This window comes from Capronia coronata (genome assembly GCF_000585585.1).
Source record: "Capronia coronata CBS 617.96 chromosome Unknown acBCG-supercont1.4, whole genome shotgun sequence".
Taxonomy (NCBI): domain Eukaryota; kingdom Fungi; phylum Ascomycota; class Eurotiomycetes; order Chaetothyriales; family Herpotrichiellaceae; genus Capronia; species Capronia coronata.
In genome coordinates this window covers 1,671,500-1,688,715 of record NW_006912896.1, presented here as the reverse complement: position 1 = coordinate 1,688,715, position 17,216 = coordinate 1,671,500, and the positions used below count along the sequence as shown (strand labels likewise).

General features: G+C 53.0%; 6 protein-coding genes across 6 annotated transcripts; 2 read left to right on the top strand and 4 right to left on the bottom strand.

Moving 5' to 3' along the window:
* Window positions 1-171: 171 nt before the first annotated feature.
* On the bottom strand, window positions 172-2,337 carry A1O1_05164 (molecular chaperone HtpG; the record flags this gene model as incomplete). Its single annotated transcript, XM_007726050.1, has 2 exons — window positions 172-2,022; window positions 2,077-2,337. The coding sequence occupies 2 exons, from the start codon at window positions 2,335-2,337 to the stop codon at window positions 172-174; spliced, it is 2,112 nt and encodes a 703-aa protein (XP_007724240.1).
* Window positions 2,338-3,132: 795 nt separating this feature from the next.
* Window positions 3,133-5,096, bottom strand: A1O1_05163 (uncharacterized protein; the record flags this gene model as incomplete). Its single annotated transcript, XM_007726049.1, has 3 exons — window positions 3,133-3,599; window positions 3,651-4,608; window positions 4,656-5,096. The coding sequence occupies 3 exons, from the start codon at window positions 5,094-5,096 to the stop codon at window positions 3,133-3,135; spliced, it is 1,866 nt and encodes a 621-aa protein (XP_007724239.1).
* A 985-nt stretch (window positions 5,097-6,081) lies between these two features.
* Window positions 6,082-7,757, top strand: A1O1_05162 (uncharacterized protein; the record flags this gene model as incomplete). Its single annotated transcript, XM_007726048.1, has 4 exons — window positions 6,082-6,138; window positions 6,180-6,222; window positions 6,279-6,420; window positions 6,485-7,757. The coding sequence occupies 4 exons, from the start codon at window positions 6,082-6,084 to the stop codon at window positions 7,755-7,757; spliced, it is 1,515 nt and encodes a 504-aa protein (XP_007724238.1).
* Window positions 7,758-8,159: 402 nt separating this feature from the next.
* Window positions 8,160-9,701, top strand: A1O1_05161 (uncharacterized protein; the record flags this gene model as incomplete). The annotated part of the gene is made up of 1 exon (XM_007726047.1): window positions 8,160-9,701. One exon carries the CDS (start codon window positions 8,160-8,162, stop codon window positions 9,699-9,701), a length of 1,542 nt encoding a protein of 513 aa, XP_007724237.1.
* Window positions 9,702-10,649: 948 nt separating this feature from the next.
* Window positions 10,650-13,184, bottom strand: A1O1_05160 (uncharacterized protein; the record flags this gene model as incomplete). The annotated part of the gene is made up of 3 exons (XM_007726046.1): window positions 10,650-12,185; window positions 12,237-12,547; window positions 12,602-13,184. The coding sequence occupies 3 exons, from the start codon at window positions 13,182-13,184 to the stop codon at window positions 10,650-10,652; spliced, it is 2,430 nt and encodes an 809-aa protein (XP_007724236.1).
* Window positions 13,185-15,615: 2,431 nt separating this feature from the next.
* Window positions 15,616-17,010, bottom strand: A1O1_05159 (uncharacterized protein; the record flags this gene model as incomplete). The annotated part of the gene is made up of 1 exon (XM_007726045.1): window positions 15,616-17,010. One exon carries the CDS (start codon window positions 17,008-17,010, stop codon window positions 15,616-15,618), a length of 1,395 nt encoding a protein of 464 aa, XP_007724235.1.
* Window positions 17,011-17,216: the final 206 nt, after the last annotated feature.

Below are 17,216 nucleotides of genomic sequence, written 5' to 3'. Positions count from 1 at the left end.
CCGTCCACTTTTGCCTGTCCATTCATTCCATCCTTGTTCCAAACCATGGATTCAATGTGGGGAATCGCTGAAGGAAGTAAACCCATCGTTGACACCAGACGCCGAGAAACGATGATACAATGATCAAGCTCAATAGGTGCCCGTCAGAGGAGCATCAATGAGTGTAGACGTTTAGTCGACCTCCTCCATGGCAGTCTCACCGGAAGCCTCGGCGGCCGGAGCTTCTTCAGCCTCAGCCGGCTTCTCCTCGGTGGCTTCTGCTTCCTCGTCAATGTTCAAACCGAGCGAGACAAGCTTGTGGATGCGTTCAGCAAAGCTGGCAGGCTCTTCAATGGTGAAGCCAGACACCAACAGAGAGGTCTCGAAGAGCAGCTGGGTGATGGACTTGACGGTGCGGTCGTTCTCGCCGTCAGTCTCGACCTTCTTCTTCAACTCACGGATGATAGGAGACTTGGGAGAGATTTCGAAGGTCTTCTTCGAGGACATGTACGAAGACATGGACGTGTCACGGAGGGCCTGGGCCTTCATGATACGCTCCATGTTGGCCGACCAACCGAACTGACCGGTACGGATGGCGCATGGAGAGCCGGTGAGCTTGTGAGAGACAACGACTTTCTCGACCTTGTCGCCCAAGATGTTCTTGAGGCTCTTGGCGAGGCCCTCGAACTCTTTCTCTTCCTGCTCACGCTCCTTCTTTTCCTCCTCGGTCTCTTCGAGCTCAAAGTCCTTGGTGATGTCGACCAGCTTCTTACCGTCGAACTCCTTGAGTTGGGTCATGGCGTACTCATCGATGGGGTCAACCAAGAACAAGACTTCGAAGTTCTTCTCCTTGAGGGCATCAAGGAAGGGAGACTTCTGGACAGCCTTGAGAGACTCGCCGGTGATGTAGTAGATCTGCTTCTGGTGCTCCGGCATGCGGGTGATATAGTCCGTCAGGGAGGTGGCGTCATCACCCGACTTGGTCGAGTTGAAACGGAGCAGCTTCGCCAGCGCCTGGCGGTTCTGAGCATCTTCGTGGATACCAAGCTTGATGTTCTTGCTGAAGGCCGAGTAGAACTTGTCGAAGAGCTCACGGTCCTCGGCGATCTCGTTGAAGAGCTCGAGACACTTCTTGACAATGTTCTTCTTGATCACCTTCATGATCTTGTTCTGTTGAAGGGTCTCACGAGACAAGTTGAGAGGAAGATCTTCCGAATCGACGACACCCTTGACGAAGCCGAGCCACTCAGGAATCAAGTCGGTAGCATCATCGGTGATGAAGACACGTCGGACGTAGAGCTTGATGTTGTTCTTGGTCTTCTTGGTCTCGAAGAGGTCGAATGGAGCACGCTTGGGGACGAAGAGGATGGCGCGGAATTCAAGCTGACCTTCAACCGAGAAGTGCTTGACGGCGAGGTGGTCCTCCCAATCGTTGGAGAGGGACTTGTAGAAGGCCGCGTACTCTTCCTGGGTGATCTCGGATGGGTTGCGAGTCCAGATCGGCTTCGTTTTGTTGAGCTCTTCCTCTTCCTCCTTGATCTCCTTGATCTTCTTGGTCTTCTTCTTCTTCTCCTTGTCTTCGTCCTCGTCGGCTTCTTCGACCTTGGTCTTCTTCTCCTCGTCTTCCTCGACCTCTTCAGCGTCCTCGTCGGGGACCTCCTTCTCGGTCTCCTTCGTCACGTGGAGGTAGATAGGGTAGGAGATGAACTCAGAGTGCTTCTTGACGACTTCCTTGATCTTGGACTCGTTCAGGTAGTCGAGCTGCTCCTCCTTGAGGTGGAGAATCAGCTTGGTTCCGCGACCTAGCGGCTCACCCTCTGTATCTTGCTTGATAACGAAGGTGCCGCCTGCACTCGACTCCCAGACGTATTGTTCATCATCATTGTGTTTGGAGACAACGGTGACCTTGTCGGCGACCAAGTAGGCGGAGTAGAAACCGACACCGAATTGACCAATCATGGAGATATCAGCGCCAGCAGTCAATGCTTCCATGAACTGCTTGGTACCGGATCGGGCAATGGTACCGAGGTTGTTGACTAGATCCTGGGGTAAGAGTTAGCAACATGCATACCACATTTGACCGTAGTGTCCACTTACAGCTTTGGTCATGCCAATACCGGTATCCCGGATGGTGAGTGTCTTGTTCTCTTTGTCTGGGATGATGTCGATTCGGAGGTCTTTGCCAGAGTCCAATTTGCTTGGGTCGGACAGAGCCTCATATCGAATCTTGTCCAACGCATCGGAGGCGTTTGAGATCAGTTCCCGCAGAAAGATCTCTTTGTTGGAGTAGACGGTGTTGATGATGAGGGAAAGGAGTTGAGAGATCTCAGCCTGAAACTCGAACGTTTCGGTGGCCATGGTTGCGGTTGTGTAGGAGAGATTAGGTCTGTGAGAGATGAATAGTTAGTCAGGCTGTATCAAACATACGACAGGCGCTCCGATTCAGGCAGCAATCACCAGGGGAGAGGGAGCTGAGTGCAGCAGGGTTGACCTACAGGTTGAAGGGTAATGTCTAAAGTGCAAGATGAACAGCAAATATTCAATTCGTGTCTGTAGTGTCTGAAGGGGAAGAGGGAGAGAGGCTGGAACTGTTTATGTAGCCTGTCCAAAAAACTTAGCGCAATCTGGAGCTGGAGGTCATGGAACCTGTTGGAAACTGCGATGGAAAGGCTGCGCTACCTTCGGCCAATGCGGAGTTGCCAAGCGCCGGTTCTATTGGGTTCTGGCTAGTGCAGGAAAGAATGTTTGTCTGACAGGCTAATATTTAATCTTCACCATGATTCTTCCACCTGTCACTAACTTAAGAGCCTGTCAGACAGAGCCTTATCTTCACTGGCCCACCCCACTGCTAAACCCTGCATGGAGGCGTTTGCACGTGTTTGGATTAGATAGAGTTCGCCAGTATCTGCTAGAATCCTTCATTCAGCCTTATCGGTTTCACCATGTCTCACTGCCCATATATTACAGGCACCGTGAGGATTGGAAGTAACCAGATAAGTATAGAGTACAGAGTATAGTCTTAGAAGTAACTTCTAGAGGCATCACAACATCCAATCTATCTTGATTGTATTGTCGGCTTTGGTTTTGGTATGGTATGGTATCGCATCCAACCATTACTGTGTAGATCTGCCAAAGCTGGAAACATCTTCATGTTCACCCATCCGACGTCTGACTTCCTCCACTGCTTCCTCCTCCTTCGGCAAGTTTCTTCTCCGCGACCTCTAGTTGGCTCTTGGTTTCCTTCAATTCAGTCTGCAGACTCTTGATGTAGACAATGGCCATTTCCACCGTGCTGGCTTTGCTTGCTCCTGGGCCGGACGCTGTTGGCTTGCTTTCTCCCTCTTCATTTTCCTGACTGTTTGCTCCATCTTTCTTGGCTTGACCAGCCAGAATGGCCGATGGCAGAAGCGCCTCGATCTCCTTCAGTGCAACGTTGATCCTGTTCCGCCGCCCTTGTTCGGCAAGCTTGTGCGACGTTCGTTTCGATGTGAGGTTCTCTGCCAAGGTCTCCGGATAAGAAACGCCAGGCAGGTGTGTGCCTTCGAGGATATTTTGGTAATTCGACTTGGAGGCTAGGTATAACGCGCTCGTCTCTGGGGATAGATGTGCTAGCGTCGGACCTGCTCTGGTCAGCTGTCTTCGACGTGAAGGATGATTCAATCGACACTTACCTGTCGCTGGGGCCAGGGGGTTGATGCTGGGCGAGATCTTAGGCCGTAAAGCAGGAGATATTGTCGCGGACGACGTGCTCTGTCTTTTCTTATTGGCACGGCTTCCTCCCCGGAAATCCGGTATACCCGGTTTTGCAAATGTCTCCTCGAGATTTCCCCTAGCCACTGCACCTCTGGGTGTGCTCGCGGCGCTTAACTTCGCTGACTTGGCCGACAGCGTCGGCGTGCTCTCGCTGTCTTCGCCCGTCTTGATGGTATCAATCGCCGTCAGAACTGGTGGTCCCACTGGAGCAGCCGCATCGGGTAACATGATATCCTCCATAGGCTCATTTACAGCTTCAGCCGATCCATGTTGTTCCACTTGGTTCCCTGGCATGGATGGATTGCTTGGCATACTCATCAGCGTAGCTGGCGTGACAGGATTGTTGGTCGCAGTGTCCTGAGGAGTCATCCTGGGCTGGGGAGAACTCCCAGACAGAGGCACAGGAGGAGGTCCCATGCCGACTTCGGATAAGGATTCAGGCGAAATCGAGTCATCACTTGGACGGATGACCGCACTGTTTGGGGCCGAGACATGCAGACTCGCTTCCTGAGAGTTATGCGGCGGCAGATTACCCATTTTGTCTAGACGCAGTGAGCTTAACGACGGATGCCTGCGACGAGGCTGAGCTTTCAGCGCTGGGGACTGTCTGACGCCTCGCGCAGGCGTGCGAGCCGTACCATTGCCCTTACGACGGGGTCGCTTTGCCCCTGCAATCGCCGGCTGAGATAATGCGCCGGCGTCGGGTCCAAGGTCAATTGGCGAAGCAGTGGTGCCAGTGGAGCTAAACGCAGCCTGTGCCTCAATAGCAGGCGAAGTCAAAGGGCTGAAGAAATCATCGGCCAGTCCATAATCGGCCATGGAGAAGACGCCGTCCAAAGGTGTTTGCGCCGGAGATACCAGCGGAGTGAAGGACATCTGGAAGAATTAAAATCACTGCAAGCCTCCTCCCGCTGCGTACGTACCTGCTGGTGGTCGAAGAGTAACTGCCCGTTATTACCCATGTGAGGCGCATACTTCGCCGCTTGCATCTCCGCGCTCACGGGAGTTGGGGGAACATGATAGTGTCCTGCCATCTGCATCTGTTGGTAGTCCGAATACTGCCCGTATGTCTGGTCTGCAGCTGCCGGGTCCTGATAGGCCAGCGCAGTGGTACTCATGGCCATATTCATGTGCATCTGCTCCGACTCGGTGAACGTCAGGTCGGCGGCACTGTTCCCAAAGCCCAGGCGGCCCATCGGCGTATCAAGGCCGGAATGCCCATTGTCCATGGCGGAGAAATGTTGAAAGTCATTGTCGAGGTCGAGGAACTTTGTAAAGTCATCGTTGCCAACCCCGGCGACCAAGGAATCATCTTGTTGGATGTCCTGAGGCCAAACCACATTTTGTTCGTGCTCTTGGTTCATTCTTTTGGCGAGAAAGGAAATGGGTAGTGCCCGCAGGTGGGCTGCGGGAGAGGATTGAGGGAGACACGACTATCAGAACAGGTCCATCTCTTTAGTGGCGCCCGGTGGTATAGCTGTTTAGAGCCAGCCCGATGGTGCGTTTGGAGGGGATTGATCGCGATGGTCGAGGTAGATGGCGGACACTGATTCTACGGACGGCAGCCCTGTCGGAGGACGAAGGGAGGAGAGACGACAAAATTCGAGGTCGACGATGGGCGGCACGGTCATGAGATGAGTTCAAGTCCTGCCCGAGGTTGGGTCCACTGGCGGGGTTCAGCGCTTTGGGGGATGGCGTGGGTACACGGGTACAGCAGTCGTGCAGTGGGCTTTGCTAGGTAGGTACGAGAAAGACTCGGTTGCGATGCTGGGCCACGCCTCAACTGCTGGATGTGAGTTGGCCGGTCAAGATGTCAGAGGACGCTGGTCGCATTCTGTGTTGATGCAACGAGCCTAAGGGCACTCGAGAGCTTCGCAGCCGGATGGTATAAAATACTAGTATCACAAAGATATGCTCTACAGAGACAGTGCGCGCACTTGCGACCAAGTCCTCTCGGGGTCGGGGAATTTGGTGCCTAAGAAGCGCCTACGAAGCCTGAAGCCTGGGGATAGGGAGCGCAATCCAGAGGGGTCCTTAGGGCAGCTGTGAGCTTCCCTGGTCAAAGCACAGACTGTGACTGCGCCCTTGTCCTGCGAGTGGAAATTTTCCAAACCCACTCGCCTGTATCGTAAAGGCGCCCCTGGCACCCTCCAGCGTCAATGCGTCGTCCGCACCATTTCCTTGCGAACGATTTCGTTATTCTTCCGCTCCCTATCTCCATCTGACGGTGAACACTCACTCCTCGAACATCTCGCCGCTTTTGTCGGCATTTAGTCGGCATTGTGTATCTTCAGAACGAGGCTCGCCATAACTGGGTAGCCGCTTACTTCCTTCCCCTCGGCGTCGAACATGTCTAAGCCGAAAGCCTTCCTGAAACATTCCAAAGCGAAGAAGAGGAGCGAGCAGGTGAGAAAATCAGTCAGAGGGTGTGCACTAGGAGGTAACAGGGTGAACTGCAGATCCTAGAGACTGCCGATGATTATCTGGCAGGTCCGTATTGAGAGATCCCATCACATCATTGAACTGAGATGCTCACTCTTGGCCAGCGGGAGTCGACCACGAGGAAGCAGCTGGAAAATGGAGGGCTGGCGATGCGGTCAAGTCGATGCGGTTCTTCTCCAAGGCCATCGATGTCTATGACCAAGGATTGAGGAAGTTTCCCAACAGTCTCGATCTTGCATATAATAAGTTGGTCTCTTCTTGACGGTGTACTACTTTTCTGCCATCTACAGGATGCTGACAACCCTCCTAGAGCGAGAGTCTTACTGGAGATTGCCACTCATCCCGTTCTTGTCAGACAACTGAATGCGCCCCTTCTGGAGGTGTTGCAGCAGGCGCTAGAGGCCCACCGATATGCCCTGAGTCTTGACCAGGACAATCCAGATACGCTTTTCAACACGGCTCAAGTTCTGACAGCCATTGCTGAAGCATATGCAAAAGATGCAGACCGCCCCGATCAGGACGCATTGCAGCCACTAGAAGAAGCCTTGGAGCTTCAGGATCGGTGTCTAGCTCTGCAAGAGCTCAGGCTGGAGCAATCACTCCAAGAACAACGAGAAGCGGCAGCCCAATTGGAGACTGAGACCGCAGAGTCAGGTGCTAGTGAATCCACCGCTCACCCGGCTCAGGATAGTGATGCCTCTCCAGCAACCGGCACTGAGGACCAGTGGTTTGCGATCGTGGAGCCAGTAACAAAAGACACTCTCATCGACACCATTCTCGCAGAACTTGGGACCCTCACGACTCTGTGCAGCATCTTGAGCTCGTCGCCAGCGGCAGCTCCTACTTCCACCCTTGGATGGATTGAGGAATTCTCCTCCAAATTGGTCCAAACCAAGCTCCCAATCCTCCTCCAGGATGCAGAGACCGAAAAGCTGCAAGAAATTGCACTGGTCAAGGCCAACTTCTCCAGTGGTCTACTCGAAGCAGGTTACAGATTGGGAGCAATCGATTCCAGCACGTACAAGCGTGAAAGAGATGAAGCCTTTCGGGTGCCAGACTTGGACCTGGAAAGAAATTACGCTGGCCTACTGGCTAATGCCAATAGTCTGATCGCATTCAACAGCGCACTCGCCGACGGTGGTGCTTCCATTGCCGCCTCTGAAGCATCTCAGAGGTGGAACGCGTTGTCTGCAGCAATCGCCAATATGGCCAAGGCATCCAAGATCTCTGGACCTGTCCCGGACGACATTGCAGAAACTCATTTCATCCGTGGAAACTGCTCGCTTCTGCAACATAGATTGAGCCATCCACCTGCATTCTACCAGCCAGCCATCGCCAATGCCGCTCAGCTACTCAAGAATGCAGATGTTTTCTACCGGAATGCTTCCAAATTGTATCAAGATGATGAGCAGAAGGTGATCTCTCACGTCCGAGCTGCCGTCTCCCAGGCCTTGCAGACTGGGAGCGATATCCTGTCAGCAGCCGCTGCCAACGCACCGGGGAAGGGCACTGAATGGACAACAGGGCAGATTGAAGACATGGTAGAGGAAGGACTTATATCACTAGCATTTGAGTCCAGTTGAATGTGTTTCCTTGCACGATTCCTGGAAACGAACGGACATGTAGACTCGCCCTGGTTCCCAACTTGTGTTGTACAGGTGTGTGTCAACGAAACGAAACATGGTATGAAAGAGTATTGACAGACGCCTGGGCTCTGTGTTGCTGCGATCGTCCTGGGGAGCGCTCCAGCAATAACATCTCGGTTGGGCCATGGAGGCCACCAGGAGCCCACCAATATGATTTTATGAAGGTCAACACTGGGTGTTTCTGTCTGCAATGGTCCGATGGTGCCGAAGACCTTCGTCTCTCGCTAAAGAAGCTGCGACAGCTTTTCACCAGGTCAACGCGATCTCGCGGCTCCTCCAACAGCAAGTTTTCTCGTCATATTTGCCCCAGAACTCGAGTCCCTGAGACAAGCGGTCACCATGGCGCAGACTCCAGCACATATTCAGTATGCGCATGGACCGGACCGTCGCATCTCAGCCTACAGAGACGAGTTTGTCAAGTTGCAAAGTCTGTACCTCGAGCGCCGTTACAAACAGTGTATTGCTCTGTGCGAACAACTGCAGAGACCAGGGGTATGGCAACATTTCCATTTGTATGCTCCGGGCTGGGCAAAGTCTCATATTCTGACAAGTGAGCAGATACATCCCGTGCATGAGGTGTTCCTCTGCTTCTACCACGCGATATCTTACGAATCTCTGGGCCTGATAGCTCATGACTACTCGAGCAACAAGCTTCGATTCCTCGATTTTGCTAAAGAAAGTTACAATCTGGCCTTGAAGAGTCTCCCTCTTCCCTACGTATCTACCGAGGCGGGCAAATACGAGCAAAATGCACATTCTCCCCTTGCTTCGGTGTTCGCAGCACCAGCCTTGCACCATGTGAACGCAGGGATCCAGGATACGCCGTCAAAGATACTCGCGTCTGGACTGGTAGAGTCTGCCTCCGCCTGCAGTATCTACTCGACGGACAGCATGATATCAGAGCCATACACTGTTCTCGATTCAAGCACACCGTCGTCGTCGTCGAGCAAAAAATATGACCCGACAACGCCTAGAGCGCAGGGAGCACTGAAAAGTCTCGAATCTGACCATCTCAGAGTCCCAACTACCCCCGCGCCACACAAGTCACGACTGAGCCAAAGCATGAGTCTGGAGCATCAACTAGCTGACGATCTCGTTCCATCACCCTTGTTCAGTCGAAAATCGAAGCAAGCGCGCATCACCGAATCGGTCCCAGACGTCACGCATCGCCCACTCCCTCCTCTGCCGTTTGGCCATCAGTCCAATTTCGAGGTCCGCGGCTCGCGCATCGTGCAAGTCCTGCGCAAGACTGCGGTGGATACTCTCATTGCGCAGTATGAAGGATGCTTGCCTCTGTCACCGTCTCCCACGCAAACACTCTCACCAACGGTCCACCGAAATGCCGGGACAGTAACTGAGTCGCCCGTGACGCCACGTTTCAGAGCGATTCGCGACGCATTCACTCCCAATCCTGTCAACGGGAATCTCGAAGCCTATCTCTCCTCACCTGATCTGTCCGAGTACAACGCGTCTCTCGCAGATTTCCGCATGCAACTGCGCAACCACATGATCTACTTGGACAAAGAAATAAGTCGCGTCCATAAAGCTCAGGTCGAACGTACTGCGACGAAAGCGCTGTGCAAGACTAGATTCGCGAGTTTCTGGTCCTTTGAACATCTCGCCAACACTCCGAAGCGGAAATGTCGTCCTCTACAAGACATCGACGCAACTTCCAGTCCAGACTCAGGAGTCAAGATCACGGGTGAAAACGAGCCTCGAGCCCAAGCAAGCAACGAGAGGATCGACAAATTGCGACTTGAAGGATGGCACGTTCGAAAAGAAGACCATGGCTTCAAAGGGGTGCAATGGTACGAGGACCTCAGCAGGCGTGTGGAGACCGAGCTTGCTGCTGCGGCTAGGAAAGCCAGTGGCACGGGCTGAGCCAGATCTGCCGAAGAGAAGAGTGCGGTCCACGTCCTCTCATGGAACCGCGCATGAAACTCATCAATCCATGCCCTCACGTTCTGAATTCTGTTTGCTGATTGTCTACTGTTGGCAATAGATAGCGTGATGGCAGCTAAAAGGGAAATGAATACGAAGTATGACCTGACTCCTTTATCCTTAATCACGGTGAAAAAATACTGCACAAAAAGTTGGTGGGAACGTAACAGGAGAGAATGCGTTGTGTTCTCAGACCAAGAGCAGAGAACAGAGAACAAGATCGAAGCAAGGGGACTGTCGATGAATGTCATATGGCGCGTGTGGAGTCCCGAGGAATCTAATATACAGCACGTCTGCATCTTCTGCGCTCAGAGAGTGTTGCCCTAGGGGGAGTGGAATATACGAAGGTTCAACGATGACAGCAGCAAGATAGAGAAAATGGAGCAGATAAAGCCAATGTGGCAGTCAAAGATGATGATTTGGAGAGATGATGATTTCAACTCATGGCTGTACCCATGCCCCAATCCTAGTTCGATTCCATCCATCATACTGTTGTAGCCCGTAGCCCTCTGATAAAAGATAAGAGTGGTAAAAGTAGAGTAGCCGCAACGTGGTAAATCCCCTGTCCACTGGACCATGTCCTAGGCGTCTTCCTTGAAAAAGTCCCCGTTTCCCTCTCCGCGTCTCCATTGGAAGGAACTTCCTTGAGACGCCACAAAAATGTCATAACTTCGTCATTAGACGCAACCATTGACAACACGTGCCACACGCTGCTCTCAACACCTCCGTCTTTGGTTTTTTTTAGTGTTTCAAGACGGGTGGAGTAGTGAATTGAATCATCGAAATCAAGGGCAAAAAGCATGCTAAAAATGTACATCGCATCAGAGAACGCCGCTGTTGGAGATTCTGTAGAGATTTGTTGTTGCCAATCTAATGTGATCTGTGTCTTCAATTCTTCATGTCGTAGTCGATGAAGTCGCTGTCGGTCCAGGCTGCGTCGAACATTGGATCGTTATCCAGGGTAGCAAAGACCTCAGGCCCACCAGGAAATAAAGTGGCACTGGCAGCGGCAGGGTTCGAGAAGGCATTGCTGCTTTCACCACCGAAAAGTGAGAAGTCGCCAGAAGGAAATTCCGGATCATGTCCCAGAAGAGGAGTATCGGCGAACTGCTGCCTGGATGGACCAGCAATCATGGGAGAATGGTCAGAGATGGACGGATTACGCGAATGAGGCTGAAGGAAGGAGCCTGGCGTAGGCAATCCCGAGTTCCACGTCGTGGGATCGCAATCCATGGTGATATCCATCGCGTTGCTATAGGGAGACGGTTCCGTGATGTTGCTGTAGGCCGGCGTGATAGGAGTTGTCATCATGTTATGAGGGGTGATGGGAGTGGTATTGGTGGGGGAAATGTAGGCCCGAGCTGGCTGAAAAGTATGGTTGAATGGGGCAGAGTTGAAGTCAAAGTCATCCATCTGGTTGGACGACATGGATTGAGCCGCTCGTGGGAAGATTGGATTTGAATAGGTGACGGGAGCTTGCTGATAGGCGTCGAAGGTGTTCGCTGGCTGCTCGAACGGGGTTGACACGCTGCCTGCGAGACTGCCTCCAAGCGAGCTGGCATCGTCCCAGGTCCTGGTCGAGACAGCCGGACTGGAAGAGTAATCCATACTGGGGGTTCGAGGGGTCTGCGCCGGTGTCATCTTGGTCGAGCCAGCCGAGCCAGCCGAGCCAGCCTTATCCTTGCCCTTGGCACGCTCGTAATGCCAACCATGTTTCTTCTCCTGGTGTTGCTTGCAGTTGCTTTCACGCTTGGTTCGAAACTCGCAAAAGTCGCACTTGTAGAAATGCGGGTCTTTCGCATGCTTGTCGTTGAAATGACGTTCACGCTCCTTCTCGGTCGGGAGACCCATCTCGTGGTACTTGCAATCTGCGTGCGGGCACTTGAAGGGACGAGAATGTGTCTTCTCGTGTTTAGCCAGATCACATTTGCGGGTGAAGGTCTTGTCGCAGGTCTTGTCGTGGCACTTCAACTCCACGATCTCAGGAATATACCCCTTCTTCCTCCGGGCCATAGATCTGGCCACATCTTCGTCCAAAGCATCGCTGCTTTGTCGTTTCATGCCAGGCGTCGGCTCGTACGGCAGGCCTGTACGGAGGGAATAACCTTTTCCATTCTTCCAGCGGACGAGCTCGGCTTCATTGCCAGTTTGACCTAGGCCACCCTCCAAGGTGACCTCGTCATCGGCGGAGAAAGCCATATCGTCGTCTTCAACAGTTCCAGCCTGCTGAGCACGAGATGAGGACCCAATGTGGGAGGCAAGTCGATTAACTTGCTGGACCAGATCCAGGAAATAGCCGTTGTCGTAAGGGCGATCAGCGGCACGTCGTTGATCTGACTCAGAAAGATGTTGATATGTATCAACAACGAGCTGAACGGTGAACTCGCCAAAAACGCGGTACAGCTCTCTTGAGATGTCAAGCGTCTTATCGGCAATGTCAGAACGTGGTAAACGCCGAGAAATGACTGTGCTTACCAATGGCTGGAAAATGAAGCTGCGCTCGAGATCGCGCAGGCACCGAATTGTCTTGTTGGCCTTCGATCCCAAAGCAGTGACAAGAGGATGAAGTTCTTCGAATCGATCTTCGCGAAGTATAGGAGTGATGATGAAATCCTTGATCTTGCTGCGAGCAGAAGAGCTGAGTGACGGATGTCGTGCGGAAGACCTCAGAGACGGAGCAATACTCTGGGTAATGGCAGAGGGAGTGAGGGCCGATGGAGATTTGGTGGCGGGTGAGCTGCTTGTTTGCCTGAGGCGTCGAGATGTTGAGTCTAGCTGGTCAGCTTCTGTGGGCGAATGGTTAACATCTCCACACATCACAACACATCGGGCAATCCAACCTTGAATCAAGTCTTTGACCAGACCGTCTTCTTCAGAGGTGTTTCCCACAACCTTCTCCGCTGGGTCACTGATGGAAGTTCCTAATCCACTATCCTTGTTTGACAACAAGTCCAAGCCTCTCTCAAAGGACTTGGCTAGGCCTTTGTCGCTTGCGGGGCTGATCGATGAACCAAGTCCCTCGTCAGACGGTAAAGACACCCGGAAGACCTGGTGCTCGAAAGCTTTCGCTGACCGTCGTCGAGTTGATGTCTTCTTCCCACGTGCACCCGAAAATGTTTGCTCGAAGTCAACGATGGACTGAGTGACGTCTTCTTTTTCAGAGAGCCAGCTGGTGAGGGTCGCCGAGGAGCATGTGGGAGAGCGACGAGTCAAGTGAGCAATGCTCAGGACCGGATCGTCAGCCGTGGCAGGCGACGATGACTGGTGGAAAGTTGCACCCTTGGACAGGGACATCTTACGAAGAACGCATGCTGATGACTCCGGTGAAGCGGGTGGTGACGGAGGAAGATGTGTGGTGATGAGTCGATGAGAGCGACGATGAGCGAAGGGTTTTGGGGGAGGTGGCATAGCAAAGGAGGACATGGTTGGTATATCAACTCTCGAACAAGCCGGGGAAAGACGCAGATGACACGCAAGGTGCTAGCCTGGAGTTTAGCACCCGGTTTATTGGCTGGTTCGGTGCAGTTCCCAGTGGCTTATGACTCACTTGTACCGAAGAGCGTGCACCGACAATCTCTCAAGATGTATGAAACCGGAAGTCGACCGTACTCACAGTTGTGGAGGTTCTTTCGTGTTTTGTTTTATATTCGCAGCCGTTCGACCCGGTACGGCCTGTTGGATCTCTCGATTGGTCCTGGTCCCTGCCGTAGAGCACATTCAATGCTCTATGCCGGATGAAATGAGGAGGTTTGGTGCGTGACCAGGGAGGGGAGCGTGAGGCGTGTTCGGTGGGGTTGAACGGAATCCCCGTGGTAGTTGGGCGCAACAATAGGCTGGTTCGTGGAGACTGAGAAGTGCACAACAGTTCGATGGCGCGAATAGATGTGCAATGGAATCGAGAATGGCCGTGATGATCTTGACGAGGAATGAGATGGAGGTGGGAGGTACTGGGTGTCGACCGCGAGGATACACCTGAGGCCAGCGTGGCGAGACTTCAGCAATCTCTTTCTCCCGTGGCCGAAATGACCTGATTGAGGGAGAGAAAGAGGATTATGATCGCGGAAGGCAGAGGCAGAGAAGGAGATGGTGATGGTAGAATGAGTCGAAGGCGTGAGTGAGTCGTCGAGGTTGATGACAGCCACTTGAAGTTGGAGCAGATGATACTAGTACAGAGTGATGCCTACTTTGCCAAGCCGACGGTGGACAGGGGTGCGGGACGCCGTTGGCACCTCTTGCACGGGGTCTTTTTCCTTCGTTGCACTTCCAGCGTGGCGCGGGCGGCTCGGAGCCTGCAAGAGTGGAAGCCGGAGAGCTGTCAGTTTCTACACTACGACCGCATACTGCACAGCGAGAGGTCGGCCGAGTTATGTACCCTTGATGCACCCCATTCTCGGTCGTGAGCACCCTGGTCATCGGCCGTAACCTCTCTCCAGACTCCGACCAGCCGACGATTCGGACCCTTCTCGCACGGGAATGGCGTTATGAACGAAACCGCAGTTCGATGAGAGCGCGGGAGGATCTCTACAAGATGTCGCCATGCAATAGGTCATGGCAAGAGGGGGATCAGGACCTGAACATTGATTATGAGCAGAGGCGGCCAGTAAACCCGGCGAGTATACTTGTGTATGGTGGTGAGAGTCGTGGATGACAGATCTTCACCACGCACAGCACTGGCACCACCCTGGGACGTGCTTACCACTAGGTACCACTACTCTGTACTAAACTGCAGAATGCGAGATACGATGGAAACAACGCAAGATGGAGTCCTGTGCATGGCAAATCAGCCTTACCAAAATATCCCTGCTATTATTCCTCGTCTGCAAGGAACAGGCATATATTTAGTCACGTGGGTCCGGCTCAAATATTGGGCCGTCCCCGCAACCACAAAATGCTAATCATCAGATTTCAGGGAACTTGAATCGCATGAAGCACTGTGATCAATACGTCCCTCCAGAGCCCGAGTCTCTTCTTTCAAGCTCGACTGCGAAACATCTACTTGCTGGGACGGTTTGAATGGCATTGGTATCTGTGAGATGGTCCCGTGTTGCAACAATATTCAACTGTCTCCCGAGTTCTCCCATGGAGCATGCGTCACATGGGACACCGCATGGCACGCCTGAACTTCCTCCAGCACCTTTATCCGCCAACCGCTGTGTTTCTACCATAGCTGTCCACATTCATCGGTCCATCCTATCCGCCCCTGTCAAACCCTCCGAGCGTCATGCGATACGTGCTCATGGTGGTTGAGAAAAAAAGACAGTCTGGCATCATACTCAAAAGTCCATTGGGGATGGTCTAGCGTTGCGACAAAGGTGTCTTTTTACTCGAGCACCTTCGGAACAGGTTACTGGTTCCGCGGGAGTTTGGACTCTGCACTGCCTCAAGGAAGGCTATTGGAGAGTCAATTGGTTCACGCGGCCTCTATCTTCACACCACGGTTATTGTAACAAGCTCAACACCATGACGGCGACCTCCAATCATGTTACCTTACGATGCATCTTGCACGGAGTCTCATCAATTGACAAGTCGCGACAGGATACTAGTCCAGCGACAAACAGTTGCCCCTGGCAGATGACTCATGGCCGTGGTCGCTCTACAAGTCTCTAGCGCACCCGGTTTTCTATCCATCACCAATCGTAGCTCTTTATACGTCCGCAACGAGCCTCCTGGGCCGTACTCTGCTGGTCTCAACCAATCGCCGTACAATGCTCACTTGATCCGTGCAGATGATCATGGCTCTGAGGATCCTTGTCCTGAAAAGCGCTCTATCACCAATATCCGCTCACATACAACCACACGACGATCATGCATCTTTCTATCTTCTATGCGTCGGAGTTAGCACTGCAGGTCCGGGTCATGTTGCAACAGGGTGATCATCCGACACAATCCATCCTCCGATGCCCAGAATGCCTCCCTCTTCGCTTTCGCTGTCCATGCTCCACTTCCTGACGGGAGTACATCCAAGGTCTGTTCGATATCCGGCCTCGAACATCTCCATTCCCGCCCATGCAATCATAGCCGCATTGTCGGTGCAGAGCTCTACGGGCGGAAATACCAGTTCTACATGTCCAAAGGATCGTAGATCAAGCATTCGTCGTAGATAGTAACGTAGGAAGTCGTTGGCAGCGACACCACCGCTCACTACCAGGGTCGAAATCTGCACACCTTGATCGCGGAGTTTCTCCAATGCGAGCATCGTTCGAGAGCCCAAATGCTCGAACGCCGTTACCAGGGCTGCTTGTGCGAGCAGCACGCGTTCCTCCCCCCCCATGGTTGTCCTACTGCCTTGGCTCTCACGGTCATGCAGTACAGTTTTGACCTGGCTGGCAATGGAGGCAAAGCTGAAGGCGGGTGTTCTGCTTTTGGACATGGGCGTGACCAGATTCCAGCCGTATTTATTCACGGGCTTTTGCAGCTCTTCATGGCGACTCCGTGGTATACTCCATGAACCGTAATCGTCCGCACTCTTGAACGCGTATGCCGAAAGATACTTGCCATAAGAAGTATCAAGTGTCCCTTCCTGCAGCTGCTTGGGCAATATGAGGCGGCCACACTTGTCCAACTCGTCTCCAATCGCAGTATCTGTGGTAGAGGCCAAAATCTCGTGCTCCACCAGCCCTTTCGAGTAGAGAAGCATTGTATGGCCGCCGCTGACCAACAACGTTAGGAATGGAAAGTCCGGTCTCATTTTATCCTTAACACTCCGTTCCTGTTTCTGCAGCGAATTGACAAGTCTCGGTGTCAAGGCATGTGCCTGCATGTGATGGATTCCAACCATTGGGACCTGCCATGCCACAGCAAGAGCTTTGGCAGTATTCAGCCCCACGGCAAGGTTCACTGGCATTCCTGGGCCCCGTGTCACGGATATGAAGTCTGGCTTTTGTCTGACACTTCCATCTCGAAACCAGAGTTTCTTGAACCCGGGTGTCTCACCAGAAGCCACTGGCAGCGACGACAGAGACTTGTCGACCAGTTTCGCGAGGTGCGTGTCGTGGCTCTTCAGTGCTTCGACAGGGACAATACCTCCCTTACCAGTGTTTTCGGCCGTGACTTTCTCGTTGAAAAGGAGGTTGGCTCTTCCGGAGGGCGAACGCTGGGGGCTTTTGCATTTTGAGAGGATCGCAACGCATGTGTCATCGCAGGAGGATTCGATCGCCAGTGTCAGGAGCTTGCGCCGCAGAATCGACGAGAAGGAGGACGCCGAACATGTTGCTGAGACATGCTTCAGTCGACAGGGACCATGCAGCATGGACAGAAAGCACAGCAATATTAACCTCAAGGCCTATCGGTCTGCTACGAAAAGCGGCTGATCATCGAAGCAAACCCAGAGCGCAAGGAGCGTGGTACGGTGGAGCACGAGGCCCCAGCGGTAATGTTCAGCCTTGTCGCTTTATAGCCAAATGCTCCGCTGCTCCGCCAGCCATGGTTACGACTCCAGTATCGTGATGCACAAGA